General features: G+C 39.2%; 1 protein-coding gene and 1 pseudogene across 1 annotated transcript; one reads left to right on the forward strand and one right to left on the reverse strand.

Moving 5' to 3' along the window:
• Positions 1-2,335: 2,335 nt before the first annotated feature.
• LOC132095414 (1-phosphatidylinositol 4,5-bisphosphate phosphodiesterase delta-4-like) lies at positions 2,336-12,333 on the forward strand. The gene is made up of 16 exons (XM_059500381.1): positions 2,336-2,474; positions 3,429-3,470; positions 3,556-3,714; positions 4,206-4,434; positions 4,671-4,800; positions 4,886-5,117; positions 5,611-5,812; positions 7,601-7,745; positions 7,934-8,083; positions 10,156-10,299; positions 10,398-10,551; positions 10,662-10,778; positions 10,946-11,124; positions 11,219-11,351; positions 11,570-11,719; positions 11,981-12,333. The coding sequence occupies exons 2-16, from the start codon at positions 3,449-3,451 to the stop codon at positions 12,067-12,069; spliced, it is 2,235 nt and encodes a 744-aa protein (XP_059356364.1). The 5' UTR covers positions 2,336-2,474; positions 3,429-3,448; the 3' UTR covers positions 12,070-12,333.
• A 160-nt stretch (positions 12,334-12,493) lies between these two features.
• LOC132095669 (zinc finger protein 142-like) lies at positions 12,494-14,957 on the reverse strand (annotated as a pseudogene).
• Positions 14,958-16,127: the final 1,170 nt, after the last annotated feature.

Raw genomic sequence — 16,127 nt, forward strand, 5'->3', positions numbered from 1 at the left:
GATGAGGGTGATACTTTCAGTGGAATGTGTAATCCGGGGAAGTTCTTGTCCATTGAGTGCGTTGACGGTGATCTGGTGCGAGAGAGGAGTGATGGGGATCTGAAGTTGAACAGCCAGTTTAAAGTCCATGAAATTACCCTCCGCTCCCGAATCCAGTAGTGCGTTGGTGCAGGGTGTCGACGTTCGCCATCTCAGTCTTACCGGGAGGAGGGTCGATGGTGGTGATGAGGTCTTCTCGGCGGAGATCCCACCCGATAGTAGCCTCATACTTACTACCGGGCCTGCTCTTTTACCGGACAGGAGTGGATGAAGTGGCTCACCGGAATATCCCTCTGGTGTGGGTAGGCGTGGCTCTGGTCCCTCTGCTGCTGCAGGCACTGGTGGTGGGGGAACGGGCAGCGTGGGGAGCGCAGTGGGAGTCCGTAGAAGTTGTACCTGTTGGGTGAGCTCAGACACCTGCTTCACGAGTGCTTGCACCGTACAACCTGTGCCTGAAATGTTCTCTTCTTGTTGGTCAATACGTGAGATGCTGTGAGCGATGAAATCCTTGAGCTGGGAAGTGCTTGCTGCATCCATGGTTTGGTCAGATCAATCTGTGATGAAATAACAAGAGGATGCAAGGTGCAAGTATAAAAGGTTTAATAAATGAAAGTCAGAATAAAGACACAGGTCGGGAACAAACAATCAGGTGGTGGTTGAAGCAGGGACGAGATGGCGATCCGGTAGTGGTGTGGTGAAGAGCGTGTAGAGAAACCCAGGAACCGTGAAACATCCAGACGACACGAGGAACTGGCGAAATCCAGACGACATGAAGAACTGACGAAATCCAGACGACACGAAGAACTGGGCTGACGAGACACGAGAACAGGATGCACACCGAGGAACAACCACAACGATCTGACAACATGAGAGGGAAATTACTGGCATATAAAGGGAGGTGAAATCAACGACAGCTGGTGACACTAATCAACACAACGAGTAACCACACCCACACAATTACACTCATGCAGACACCTCAGTGTGAGACAGCCAATTCATGAACCGTGACATAGAATCATCACTTCTACCACAAAAGACTTCTTTGTAAGTAATCTTCCTAATCCCAATTCCTTAGCATATCCAAAACCTTAGAACAACTTGATGATGTAACAGAGACTATGGACTCTCTCTTTTCATCCATTTTAAATACAGTTACTCCTTTATGCTTAAGGAAGATTAAGGAAAACTTATTAAGGAAAATATCAAAATCAACTGCGGGTGGCAGATCCTTGGCTGGGGACTAGAACACTAGAACACTTGGACTAGAACACTTCCCATAACACCCGATGTACTTGCTACATCGTTAGAAGAATGGCATCTACACTAATACACTAATCTGTTTCTCTCTTATTTCGAGGTCACCGTAGCCACCAGATCCAGTCTGTATCCAGATCAGAGGGTCACTGCAGTCACCCGGATCAAGTACGTATCCAGACCAGATGGTGGATCAGCAACTAGAGAGGACCTCTACAGCCCTGAATGTCAGCAGAGACCAGGACAACCAGATGAGCCCCAGATACAGATCCCCTGTAAAGACCTTGTCTCAGACGACCACTGGGACAAGACCACAGGAACCAGTTGAGTCCTCTGCACAATGTGACTTTGCTGCAGCCTGGAATTGAACTGCTGGTTTCGTCTGGTCAGAGGAGAACTGGCCCCCGACTGAGCCGGATTTCTTCCAAGGTTTTTTCTCCATTCTGTTACCGATGGAGTTTTGGTTCCTTGCCGCTTTCGCCTCTGGTTTGCTTATAGGGGACACTTCATTTACAGCGATATCGTTGACTTGATTCCAAATGATTGCAAAGATACTATTTAAAATTGAACTGAGCTGGATAATGACATCACTGAATTCAATGATGAACTGCCTTTAACTGTCATTTTGCATTATTGACATTGTTTTCCTAATTAATGTTGTTCAGTTGCTTTTACACAATCTGTTTTGTTTGAAGCGCTATATAAATAAAGGTTACTTGACATTATAGTCTATTTATATTTCTATAATTTATTTATTTATTGTAATGTACATTGTGCAAATTGCGTCTTTTGTGTAATATTCTATGTAGATTTTTAATATTTTTTATGTGGTGTAAAATTGTTTAAAACTCATGAATTTTTTATAACGTAGAGTGTTTCTAATTGTTCTGTAATTAATGTAGAATTATTTTTTATGATAATGATTTTTGCTGGAGCAAACACACAGACTATTGCACCTAATAAGGCAGGGGGAAAAAAAGGAAAAGTGGGAGTGTCTAGGAAGGAATGAGGCAGAGGAAGGGGTGAGGCTGGCTATGCATCACAGTGGAAGGAGCCTGGACTGCAGTTCTGTTTTCACAGCCCTTCGCATGCAGCAGCAGCCAAAGGCAGCGGAGCCCATCCTCCCTGAGTAGCTCTTTCAGTTCCACCAGATGTCAGTTTATCAGATGTCCTTTAATCTGGTGAGTTCTCTTTATCCTCTTTTTCTGAGTCACTCCTCAGTATTTTGCTTTAGTCTGCAGTCCTCTCCAGTCTATATTTGCTGTGTTTACAACATTACTTTGTCAGCATTTACTATTATTAGGGGCTCACATTAGAGCATAATATGGTCTTCGTTTGCACTAAGACTCTGTTAATACTGCAATATTTTAGGATTGTGTAAAGGCACATTTAGAAGAAAACAATTGATTTTTTATTTTTTTGACTAATGGCTTCATTTAGGCTTCAGATCAAAGTGAATTATTGTAATGCTATACAATATCCATTTATTTAATACCAAATAATGGCAGGAAAGCGCAAAATTAGATTCTACTTTATCCACTTGGGATATAACAGAACATTACGATGATGCCAGCAGAGGATCTTGTGGATCTCTGAGACGTATTTAGCCATGACTCATGACTCGCCTGACTGCACCGCTTTACTTCTGCCTGAAATGTTTAACCTTTGGAGAAATTAACTAGAAAGTTGTCTCCCCATTGTAAAATAGGCTACAATGGTTATGCAATCAGCCTGTTTCTAGATTTTATTTGGCATGTCTGGGATCTCACTGACAAAAAAGCTTTAAGCTCTTGTTTCATCATAGTGCATAAGGAGCATCATGGAAATTCTCAATACGCAAATTCTCAATCTATCTTACTACATCTTACTACAAAACTAATCTGATTTAACTGACTAATCTAACTGAGCACGCACATCTTGGACAACCTCCGGCTGTCAATAACATGTTACAGTATTACAGTATCAATTCACTATTATTCATTACTTCACTACCCAAAAATTGTAACATCATCCCATCAAGAAGCTACTATCACTACCTCAAACCACACATGAGAACCAGGTCTTTAGCGTCTATAGACTGAAATGTGAAATTTTTGATGAGATGGTGATACATTAATGTTCATTTGTGTCTGCAGAAAGGTTGAACAAATAGAAAATGGAATCACCTCAAACATGCTGTAAGTCATCCTGTGTGTGTGTTGTGTTTAAAATAAGCTTGGTGTTTCTGAATATCGCTAAAGGCCATTTCTCGTTCTCTGACAGGTGAACAGGGTCATCAAAACCTTGAAGCCATGAAAGCAGGCATGTTTCTGCGCAAAGTGAAGTCTCGTATGTGGAAGCGTCCGCGGCACTACAAACTTCAGGAAGACTGCAAGACTATTGCATATAAATCCAGCTGGGCAATAAACTCTTATTCTACCTGTACGCACTTATTGAGCTGATGTTTTTGTTTAAATGCTTCAGTAATCACGTTTGTGCAGGTCTAGTTATCAAAAAAATGTGTATAAATGTTTATAAAAAACATTACTGAATTATTTAAGAAAATATGTATGGACTGCCAAAAACAAAACATCTAATTTGTGACGAATCCATTAGCAATTGCATAGAAAATAAAGGTCTTGAAGTATCAGCAGTTATTGATTGTACTTCAAGGTAATTTGGAATTAAATCCAAAAGTACTATAAGTACTTTTGGATTTATGGTGAGTACTATAAGTAGTTGAGGGAAGTAGATCTGACATGACAATAGTTGGAAGTCCAGAGCTTGTTTGCTTCCCTATGAACAATAGAAAGCTTGAATAATTAATAATAATGAAGCTTGCCTTTTCAAGCACTAGTTCACAGTTTTGAAAACTGTAAGAAGTGCTCTAAACAAAAACAAAAGCTTATATTTTCTTTGCGTTTTTTTTCCAGTCTCCATCAGTGATGTGGAGGCTGTTCGTGAGGGACATCAGTCAGAGGCACTCCTTAGTGTGGCAGATGAGTTTCCCGCTGACCGCTGTTTCACTCTGGTGTTTCGCGGCCGAAGAGGAAACCTGGACCTGGTGGCTGATTCAGCAAAGGAAGCTCAGGCCTGGATTCAGGGCATTGGAGCCCTCATGGAGAACATGGAGAACATGGATGAGAGCACTAAACTTGACCAGTATCCTTGTTAAGAAAATTTTAATTTCTGCCCCTTTTAAATGTTACAATATCAAGAAAAAGTTAAATGGATTGATGGATTGATAGATGGACAGACAGATGGATGGATGGATGAAGGATAGATGGATGGAATGCTAAAGACAGAAAGACAGACAGACAGACAGACAGATAGATAGGTTAATGAAGTCCAGCTGTTCACTATCAACTTTAATTATCAACCTAAACCATTCCACTCAGATGGATCTCAGACTGGTTTTTGAAAGGAGATCTAAACAAGGATGGCAGAATTAATTTTAAGGAGGCAAAAAAATTACTGAAAATGATGAACGTGGAGATGAATGAAGAACATGCATTATGTCTTTTTATGGTAACTATGAGTGGCTTATGTGATTTTTGATCATAAATTTTCACCTTGTTGTACCTCATTGTCATTTGTTGACGCTTTCTCACAGTTGGCAGATAAGTCTAAGTCAGAAACCCTGGAGGATCAGGAGTTTGTGGAGTTTTATAAAATGCTTACTCAGAGAGAAGAGGTGCTGGATTTATTCCAGGATTATTCCAGTGATGGACAAAGTCTATCCCAGTGTGATCTGGAGGAGTTTCTGAGAGAGGAGCAGTTAGAGGGGGAGGGCAGTTATGAACATGCCCTTCAGCTGATTGACCGCTATGAGCCTGTAGACACAGGTAATGATCCTCCATCAACAGCTATACTTCACTCTTCAGTTATAATTTTTGTGATTTATATATGAATATATAATTAATATTACAATTTATTCTGATCAATTTTATTTGTACATTTTAATGTGTAGGCATAATAAATTTTGCTTTGCTTGGAGTTAGCTTAATATATTGTTTATATAGCTTAATTAATTTGTTTTTTTAAATGATATTTTCTTAAAAAAAAAACATTTGAGACTAAGTAGTAAATGGTAGACCCTTTAGGGATCATATATTCCCTGTTGAAGATCCTTGCTTTAGATATAAAAGAGTTAAATTTCATTGAAAAATTATTTTATTTGCCTGTTTGGATGTTTTTTTTTTTATATAATAATGGAGTAGTTAATCTAGAAGCAATTAATCTAGATTGCTGCATAGGCAACAGTGAAGTGGTCCTTTACTCATGACAATTAAGTAATAACTGAAGACAACAGATGTTTCATTTTGTCGTATGGTACAGTCAGAATGAATCACATGATGTCAGTCAATGGGTTCCTTATGTACCTGACGTCTCCTGAGGGATCCATCTTCAATCCTGAGCGGCAGAACCTTTTTCAGGACATGAGCCAACCTCTCGCCCACTATTACATCTCCTCATCACACAACACTTATCTGATGGAGGACCAGTTAAAAGGACCAAGCAGCGTTGAGGCCTACATCCAGTGAGTTCTGCCTGTTTATGGTAATACTGTCTTGTGTCTACTTACTTTCAAAGATCTTCAGTGGTATCTTTTGTGGGAAAGGATTTTATAACCATTAAAGCAGTAACATCTCATGCATGTAATAATATTTCTGGTCAATAATAGAATTTGAAACTATCTAGCTATGAGATGCCCAAATAGAGTATAATATCCAATTATGTTACATAATTATTTTTGTAACACTTCAAAATAACACAAATTTAAATGGCAAAAACCATGTCAGAGATCTGCAAGAAATGGGACCCAAAAGTAAGTGAGCAGACAAGGGTATTTTATTAACAAAACCTAGACTAGAACAGTAGGGGGAATGAGGAGTGAAACGGTCCAAGCTGAGGGGCAGGGCAGACAACAACAGGGGCAGGAGGTATGACCACTGAGACAGTCTGAGATGGCCACAGACTCAAGCACGGAGGAGGAAGCTCCAGAGGAAGGACCAGGCAAGCACACAGGGAACCCGTAACCTGAAGTGACACTCAGATGTCAGACAGTCTAGCCGCCAGAGACTCCAAACCAGAGACTTGAATGTGAGAGAGGGTAGCTGCTTGTGTGGTCAGTGGCCAGGGAATCTGGTTATTTTAGTTTAGTTATTTTTATTTCTTCGTTTCCTTTTTGGTCTTCTCTAGTTCTGTCTAGGTTTTGATTTTGTTTATTCTGATTTAGTTTTGTTTCTCCTTTTGATTTTATATTTTTTCATAATTAAAAAAAAAAAGAATTATTTTTTTTTTTACGCAAGACAGGACAAAACATGAAAACAGGACGAGACTCAAAACAAAATAGACAATTGAAAACAGAAGAAAACCAAAACGATCCAAAGTAGTAATCAGTTAAATAAAAAAAGGAGAAACAAAACTAGATTAGAATTAAAAAAACATGAACTAGACAGAACTAGTGAAGACCAAAAAGGAAACGAGGAAATTAACTAAACATGAGATCAAAAAATAATTTGAGCAAGATCAAAAGGATAAATTCTGGGCCAAGAAACAGGTAAACGTCAAAACAAACAAGCAGAGACGTAAGGAAAGAGAACCCAATATATGAAGCATCCCACATGAGGATCAGGTGAAAACAATCAATCAGACAAGGAATAGTCAGAAAAGGGGAAGTCATGGCCTAGTGGTTAGAGAGTTTGACTCCTAATCCTAAGGTTGTGGGTTTGAGTTATCGAGCCAGCAATACCATGACTTAGGTGCTCTTCAGCAAGGCACCAAACCCCCAACTGCTCCCCGGGTGCCGCAGCATAAATGGCTGCCCACTGCTCCGGGTTTGTGTTCACACTGTGTGTGTGTGTGTTCACTGCTGTGTGTGTGCACTTTGGATGGGTTAAATGCAAAGCACGAATTCTGAGTATGGGTCACCATACTTGGCTGTATATCACACCACTTTCACTTTTTTTTCACTTTCACTTTAAACAAGGGGGCGTGACCAGGGGAAACAAGGAGGTGGGACAAGAGGAGCACATGGCAGACACAAATAGAGACAGAACCATGTGCTTAGACACAAAACAAAGAAACATTAAACAAAGACAAGACAGTCAGGGCAGGATCCTGACAAAACATACATTAGAAATTAAGATTGAATGTTGCTTTTTAACTCTAGTATGGAACAAAAGGCCAATTCAAAGGTCATCACAGGCCAACTTTGGCCTGTGGGTCCTGGTTTGGGTATCTCTGGCCTAGTTGAATGCTTTACATTATGTTCTTTGTGTTAATGACAGTGGTTGTTTTTTTGTGCTGGGTTGAACCTCTGAAGGGCACTGAAACGAGGCTGCAGGTGTGTAGAAGTAGACTGTTGGAATGGATCAAATGGGGAGCCGGTAGTTTATCATGGACACACACTGACAACTAAGATTCTCCTCAAAGATGTGATTACTACTATAGCAAATTATGCCTTCAAGGTGATCTATATTTTTGAAAAAATATATGAATATGAATATCCATTAATAATTATTTACTTTGTTTGCGTTAATGATATTAATGTCTATTAATGATGTATAATATTGTTGTTGATGTTAATATTAATTATTTGCACAGATACATAATCTATTTCTAGATGTATTAATCCTACCATCTTTCCTACTTTTAGGCGTCTGAGTATCCACTCATTGTGTCCATTGAAAACCACTGCAGCATAGAGCAACAGGAAGTCATGGCTCGATATTTCAGAGACATTCTGGGTGATATGCTACTCACAAACACAGCAGATGGAATCTCCAGTGAACTGCCATCCCCAGAGGTGAGCTCTTCAGTGCCTTAGTGGTGCACTTAACTTACCTTACTTCTTTTTGAAAAACATAGATGACTGCTATGGATCTATTGTCTTATAGTCATGGTACTTTCATCAAATATTAATTGTCACGTATAAAGACAACAGGTTCATTTCACCTATCATAGGATATTGATTTTTTTTATATATATCTAATACTGTGGGGTCCAAAAGACTGAGACCAAATTAAGTTTGGCATTTTCTCATTTATATCTCAAAATAAAAATTTTTTTGTACAATGCAAATTTTGTAGCATCTAACTTCAATTGTTATGCAGATAATAATTTTTATTGAAATCTTTATGTAAAATATTTAAAACATTTATATAAAATATTTAAAACAACTTTATATAAAACATTTTCACTTCAGAAGTGTTGATTTATTTTATTTCTAAATTGTTAAAAATTCTATATTATATAATAATACAGGTGCTGGTCATGTAATTAGAATATCATCAAAAAGTTGATTTATTTCACTAATTCCATTCAAAAATTTAAATTTAATTTTAATTTTGATGATTATAACTGACAACTAAGGAAAATTCCAAAGTCAGTATCTTAGAAAATTAGAATATTACTTACTTAAGACCAATACAAAGAAAGGATTTTTAGAAATCTTGCCAACTGAAAAGTATGTACATGAAAAGTACGAGCATGTACTCAATACTTAGTTGGGGCTCCTTTTGCCTGAATTACTGCAGCAATGCGGCGTGGCATGGAGTCGATCAGTCTGTGGCACTGCTCAGGTGTTATGAGAGCCCAGGTTGCTCTGATAGTGGCCTTCAGCTCTTCTGCATTCTTGGGTCTGGCATATCGCATCTTCCTCTTCACAATACCCCATAGATTTTCTATGGGGTTAAGGTCAGGCGAGTTTGCTGGTCAGTTAAGGACAGGGATACCATGGTCCTTAAACCAGGTACTGGTAGCTTTGGCACTGTGTGCAGGTGCCAAGTCCTGTCAGAAAATAAAATTTGCATCTCCATAAAGTTGGTCAGCAGCAGGAAGCGTGAAGTGCTCTAAAACTTCTTGGTATACAGTTTGTTGACCTTGGACCTCAGAAAACACAGTGGACCAACACCAGCAGATGACATGGCACCCTAAACCATCACTGACTGTGGAAACTTTACACTGGACCTCAAGCAACGTGGATTGTGTGCCTCTCCTCTCTTCCTCCAGACTCTGGGACCCTGATTTCCAAAGGATATGCAGAATTTACTTTCATCAGAGAATAAAACTTTGGACCACTCAGCAGCAGTCCAGTCCTTTTTGTATTTAGCCCAGACGAGACGCTTCTGACGCTGTCTGTTGTTCAAGAGTGGCTTGACACAAGGAATGCGACAGCTGAAACCCATGTCTTGCATACTGTACATCTGTGCGTAGTGGTTCTTGAAGCACTTACTCCAGCTGCAGTCCACTCTTTGTGAATCTCCCCCACATTCTTGAATGGGTTTTGTTTCACAATCCTCTCCAGGGTACGGTTTTCCCTATTGCTTGTACACTTTTTTTTTCTACCACATCTTTCCCTTCCCTTCGCCTTTCTATTAATGTGCTTGGACACAGAGCTCTGTGAACAGCCAGCCTCTTTTGCAATGACCTTTTGTGTCTTGTCCTCCTTGTGCAAGGTATCAATGGTCGTCTTTTGGACAACTGTCAAGTCAGTAGTCTTCCCAATGATTGTGTAGCCTACAGAACAAGAATGAGAGACCATTTAAAGGCCTTTGCAGGTGTTTTTGAGTTAATTAGCTGATTAGAGTGTGGCACCAGGTGTCTTCAATATTGAACCTTTTCACAATATTCTAATTGTCTGAGACACTGAATTTGGGATTTTCCTTAGTTGTCAGTTATAATCGTCAAAATTAAAAGAAATAAACATTTGAAATATATCAGTCTGTGTGTAATGAATGAATATAATATACAAGTTTCACTTTTTAAATGGAATTAGTGAAATAAAACAACTTTTTGATGATATTCTAATTATATGACCAGCACCTGTATATTATTAGGAATGTCAAGCAGGACTATTTGTTGCATCATTTCTTTCAGGCACTTAAGAGGAAAATCTTGTTAAAAGGGAAGAAATTTGAAAACGTGTCAGATAACCCCTCAGATGAAGTCAGCGATGAGGACGAGGCAGCAGAAATGAAAACGGACAGTCCAGTTACTGAGATTCCACCAAAAAATGGCAAGGTACCAGTGGAAATATTGAGAACTGAGGAAAGGGGCAGTCTGTGTTTTCCACCCCGTTGTTCAATATTGTTTTTGATTGTTTGCTTTTGCCCATGTAGAAATCAGAGCAAAATCTATGCAAGGAGCTCTCAGACCTAATGTTCTGTAAGAGTGTACACTTCCACAGCTTTGAGCATTCCCGCACCTCTGCTAAGCCTAATGAGATGTCATCCTTCTCTGAGTCTAAAGCACGTAAATATTCAAAAGAAGCAGGTTAGAAATTCTTACTAAAAGGATAGTTTGGATATATTTTAATCTCACATTGTTCCAAACTTGTATGCTGTAATTCTTCCTGTGGAATCACTTTTTTTTTTGTCTGTTAGGTTCAGATTTTGTGCTGCATAATACCAGGCAGCTGACAAGAGTGTATCCAAGTGGAATGAGGACGGATTCATCAAATTACTGTCCAGTAGACATGTGGAACATGGGATGCCAGATTGGTTAGTATAGTCGATATTGTATTACACACCATTATGTCAGTGCTACTAAGTGGAAGAATGTGAGCATGGCAGACATAAAAAACACTATGTAAAAAGGAACAGGCAAATGCAACTAATGTGTGGTAAAGTGCCCAGTATATTTACTTTAATGTGTTTTTGATTCCTAGTTGCATTAAACTTCCAGACAGCAGGGATGGAAATGGATCTTAATGATGGGTTGTTTACTCAGAATGGCTGCAGTGGCTACATCCTAAAACCTGAGATCCTTTGCAAAAGAGAGAGACTCTTTGATCCTGAAAATCCTAAGGAACGTAATGATTACCACCCTCTACTCTTCTATGTTAAGGTATTAAACAATGTTTGTGTTCCCTCTGCAAGTTTATTTTCGATATTATATATATAGACTATATTGATATATAGTCTTTTAATTGTCTTTTTAGGTTATTAGTGGACAACAGCTCCCTAAAGTAAAGCAAAAAGCATGGTCCATTGTAGACCCCCTGGTAAGGGTGGAAATTTTTGGCGTTCCTTTGGATCAAGCCAAACAGGAAACCAAATACATTGACAACAATGGTGAGGGAATTTCTAGACTGGATTAAATGGACTTAAGTGTTGCCAATTTAAGAGAGACCATTGGAAACTGTGCATAATAAAGTATTTGTTTGTAACTTTAAAAATGTGGAAATATACATGACCTGTTAAGATGACAAGTTTCCCTAATTTACAAACCATAGGAATCCTATGTCCTGCTGTTTGCAGTGATTTTCCTCATTTTTTTCTTATCTGGACAGGATTCAATCCACATTGGAATGAAACATTGCAGTTTACAATCCACACCCCTGAGCTGGCACTGGTGCGTTTTGTAGTTGAAGATTATGATAAAGCATCAAGGAATGACTTCATAGGGCAATACACTATACCTTTTACCAGTATTCAACCAGGTAGGCCTATAATAATATATGTAAAAAAAAACTGGGTCTTATATTCAATGACCATGCAAACACAGCCTGTGTGTGAATGTTTCCACACAGAAATCCTCATTCATCAATAAGCCTGCACTTTCTCTATTTTTTAATTTAAGATAAAAATGTAGAACAAATATTATTATTAGTGTATGAGACCCAGTGTCTTTAGGCCTATACTCTAAAATCATTGAAAATTAATTGGCTTTCTTGCAAATAACAAAAAGCTTTTTTTTACAGGATATCGTCATGTGCATCTGTTGTCCAAAGATGGAACGAGTATCCATCCATCCTCCATCTATGTTCATATCAAAATTAGAGAGTTATAATTATAGGTGTACACAATGTTCACAATTCTAGTAGTTTTAATCACAATGCTTAAATATTTCTAAGACAAATCTGTAGTTTGCTGTAAAAAGGTAGAGACACATTTAATCTTGTTCTTTGCATAAAAATACAAATGCTGGCAATCACCTGAACAACCAAAACATTATTTAATCACTAATCCTTGCATTAAAGCAAAAAAGTATAGCAACTAAGCATTATTTTTAAGAGTACCTCTATAGTACTGTATAGTTGCATGGTGTTAGTAGTGCCTTGTTGTCAAAATAGACCTCCAAGAACGGTGCATTAAAGCCTTTTTGGTAATAGCTAATTTTATTTTTACTTGTTTATCTATGCAATACTGAGTGTATTGTTAATAAATAAAAAAATAATGCATTTAAGCTTATATAGTCAGGGTACAATGCATCCTTAAGGTTGTACATTATCTGAATTAAAATGCCATTTAAAGGAATAAACAAGAATAACAGCAATAAATATATTGTAAAAATGTTTGTTCGTTGTGGTTTGAATGAGGGTTATGATTATATGTAATAATTTCAAAAGATGAAGGAATGTCAATTGAAATGCATACAGAAACACAGCTTTTCCGCATTTCTCGCATATAAAGGAACGCACGTCTCTATGACGTGTCTCCAGGTGGATGCGCAGTGCGTCAGCATGATTGGTGCGGTACTCACAGTCCTTACATGCATACAGTTTAGCGCCTGTTGGAAAGAAGGATAAACATCAAGGTGTGCAGGAACTTGACATTTAGTGGAACACTATATATAGCACATACATAACTACCTGTATGTTTTGTCATGTGATACTTCAGCTGGTTGCCCCATTTGCATTTGTAGCCACATTCTTGTCAGAGATACTTGCATTGCTCCATGTGAATCCTCATATGATACTAAAATAGAAAGGGATTAATCAAAATTGGAAGCACCAACAGAACTGGACATCAAAAACCAAATACCCAAACCTTCAATCAATATCTTGGATAATAGCTCTTCATACCTTTAGCTTTGAAGGATCACCACATGCATAACTGCACTTCTCACACTTGTAAGGTTTCTCTACTGTATGGATTCGAATGTGCCAAGTGATCTTCTGTTTGTTCCTGGTGGAAAACTCACATTCAGTGCACTTAAAGAGGCAGGTTCCTCCATATGACCGCACATCTTGGTCAAACAACACTTGGTGGTTGCAAGAGAAACCACAGAAATCACACTTCAGAGTTTTCTCCTCTGCTGGTCCATCTTCATGCTCATCTAACATGTGCTGGACCAGCAGGAGTTTTTTATTAGCGCTGAAGGAACAAACCGAGGATTGATGGGTGATGGATATCTTGCTTTGTTTTTCTGTACCATTTTGAGGATCTCTCGTCTTGACTTCTGAATGTTCATGCTGCAAATGCACTTTGAGATGGAAGCATGGAAGCTGCAGGTGAAGCTACACTAAGTGCAAGACAAGGGGTTCGCATCTGGATGTGCTTGGTTGGAGCGCTGCCTCAGGGCAACTTCGGAGCTGAAACATGCATTGCATTGACTAAGATCACCAGTGTGGCAGCTCAAGTTGTGGCGGTTGATGTCATTGAGGTTATAAGCTCTGTAGTCACAAAGTGAACAGAAGTGTGTTACCTGTTTGTCATGAATGCGTTGATGGTGCAACCGTAGTCTGGATGTGGTTGCGAATGTTTGGCCACAGAGTACACAGCTATGCCTCCCAACACCTGTGTGCATGGACTCATGGGCCTCCGAGCGGTACCCATGGATTGTGCTAAATGAACAGAAGCGGCATTGGTGAGGACGGACTCCCTCATGCTTCACAGCAATATGCTGTGTCAGACAACGCTCTTGCTTGCAGGTGAAGGAGCAAAGATTGCACTACAGGTTTATGGATATTTTACCTCTATTAACCTTCTTGTCTTTCTTGTGACCTAGGATATGATAATTGAGAGATTTTTCCGATTTGGTAAAACAATAATTAACACTGTGGACACTTTTTCAACTGGCTTTAAAAAGCCCTTTATCTGATGACTTGTTAGAGCTCTCTTTTGGTGGCAAAGAAAAGGACAGTTAGGACATGAGAATCGAGGTTTGGAGTTTTGAGTGGTCTCTTTTTCTCCTGAATCTCTTTCTGAGTCATTTGCCCCATCTTCCTCATGATCATGGTCTGAGTCTCTAGGATTAACCTCTTGCAAAAACTGCTCTCCAGTTTCAGCTAGATGTACCTCATGGGTGCTTCTGCTCCCTGATGCACAATGGCAATCTATTGTGACTTTCCTAACAGATGAGAAAGGACATTTTCTGCAAGTATACCTACCATCATCTTCAGTATACCCAGAGATCTCATCATTTACCAACTCCTCTTCTGCTAGCTTATTTCTGCTCTCGACAGTTTCCTGCCTACCTTTGGTTGTGCCCGTCAGTGAATCAGTCTCATTTACTACAGCAGTTATGGTAAGGAGACACCGAGCCTTCAGGTTCAGCTGAAACTTGTACTCTTGAATCTTTAGAATCAGTGATATCAACAAGTTCAGGATGCATTGTGAGGGATTCTGATTTAAGAGATGCACTTTGTTCCTGTATAGACACATCACCCCTTGAACTCCTTGATGATGAACCTACAGTGCTAGTAAAATCAAAACATCTTTCTGTGCCTCTGCAGTGACCCACACTTCTCGAGGTGTGTGAGAACGCTGCTGTTTAAACTGTATGCCGCAGTCTTGGCAGCGTAGTCCAGGCTTCATTACCTGGCAGGACGACTTGCAGTGCAGTATTAATGCTGCCTGCTTTCTGGTCACATAGGAGCAGCGGATACACTGATACATGTTGCCCAGTGTCTGTATGACAAGCATCTGCACCCTGCCCTTCACAGTAAGCTGCATTTTCACCATCAGCTGATAGTGTGAGTAATGTGTGAGATTCTAAATCAAATGCGGTGTCATGTATATTTACTGTCTCGGCAAGTACCATTTGTGTGCTACTCTGGCTGGTTTGGGAAGCAAAAAGTGGGGAGCCACACTGTTCTTCATAAGTTGGATTTCCTTTAGAAAGATTACTTGCCTCTTCTCTTGCAGAATCAATTACATCTCCTGCATGTTTACGCATGTGGACACTGAGGTAGTGTTTTCATCTCATAACATATCCACATTCTGAGCACATGTGCTGGTTGTCATTAGTGCGTCAGCATGTGCTTTGAAAGGTATGCCACATCTGAAGTCACATAGTTTACATTTGTGGGGCTTTTCACCTGTAGATACAAACTCGATGGCCTCAATTTGGTAAGCATCTAACACCTGCTTTTCAAACTGTTTCTTTTCTGTACACTGAAATGAGCAGCCTTTATTGAAGCAAAGCAACAGCTGTCTATTGCACACTGGTAAGGTGTAATCACAGACCGTAACGTTTCACCGCTCTTATACTCACATAGATGACAGTGGTGCAGATTCAGTCCCATCTCTCTTAGCATGTGGATGCGTAGCTTACTCTTGCTGGTGAAGTAGTGTTTACAGGTTGGACATTGCAGACTGGGGTTGGGAAAATGAATACACATGTGTTCTATCAAACGGGAGTGTGTCTTGAAGCAGTGTCTGCATTCAGAGCAGATGTATGTGCGAAACTTGTGCTCGGTGCCCTCTGCAATATGTCCCACTAAACAGAAAGATGCCATAGTTCAAACCTGGGATTACAATTATTTTATTTACAACATCTCTTAACATTCATGATATTTAGGCTTTTCTTGGTTAATGGTACAACCCGAATTCCGGAAAAGTTGGGACGTTTTTTAAATTTTAATAAAATTAAAACTAAAAGACTTTCAAAATAACATGAGCCAATATTTTATTCACAATAGAACATAGATAACATAGCAAATGTTTAAACTGAGAAATTTTACAATTTTATGCACAAAATGAGCTCATTTCAATTTTGATTTCTGCTACAGGTCTCAAAATAGTTGGGACGGGGCATGTTTACCATGGTGTAGCATCTCCTTTTCTTTTCAAAACAGTTTGAAGACGTCTGGGCATTGAGGCTATGAGTTGCTGGAGTTTTGC

Source organism: Carassius carassius, chromosome 19 (genome assembly GCF_963082965.1).
Source record: "Carassius carassius chromosome 19, fCarCar2.1, whole genome shotgun sequence".
In the NCBI taxonomy this organism is placed as follows: domain Eukaryota; kingdom Metazoa; phylum Chordata; class Actinopteri; order Cypriniformes; family Cyprinidae; genus Carassius; species Carassius carassius.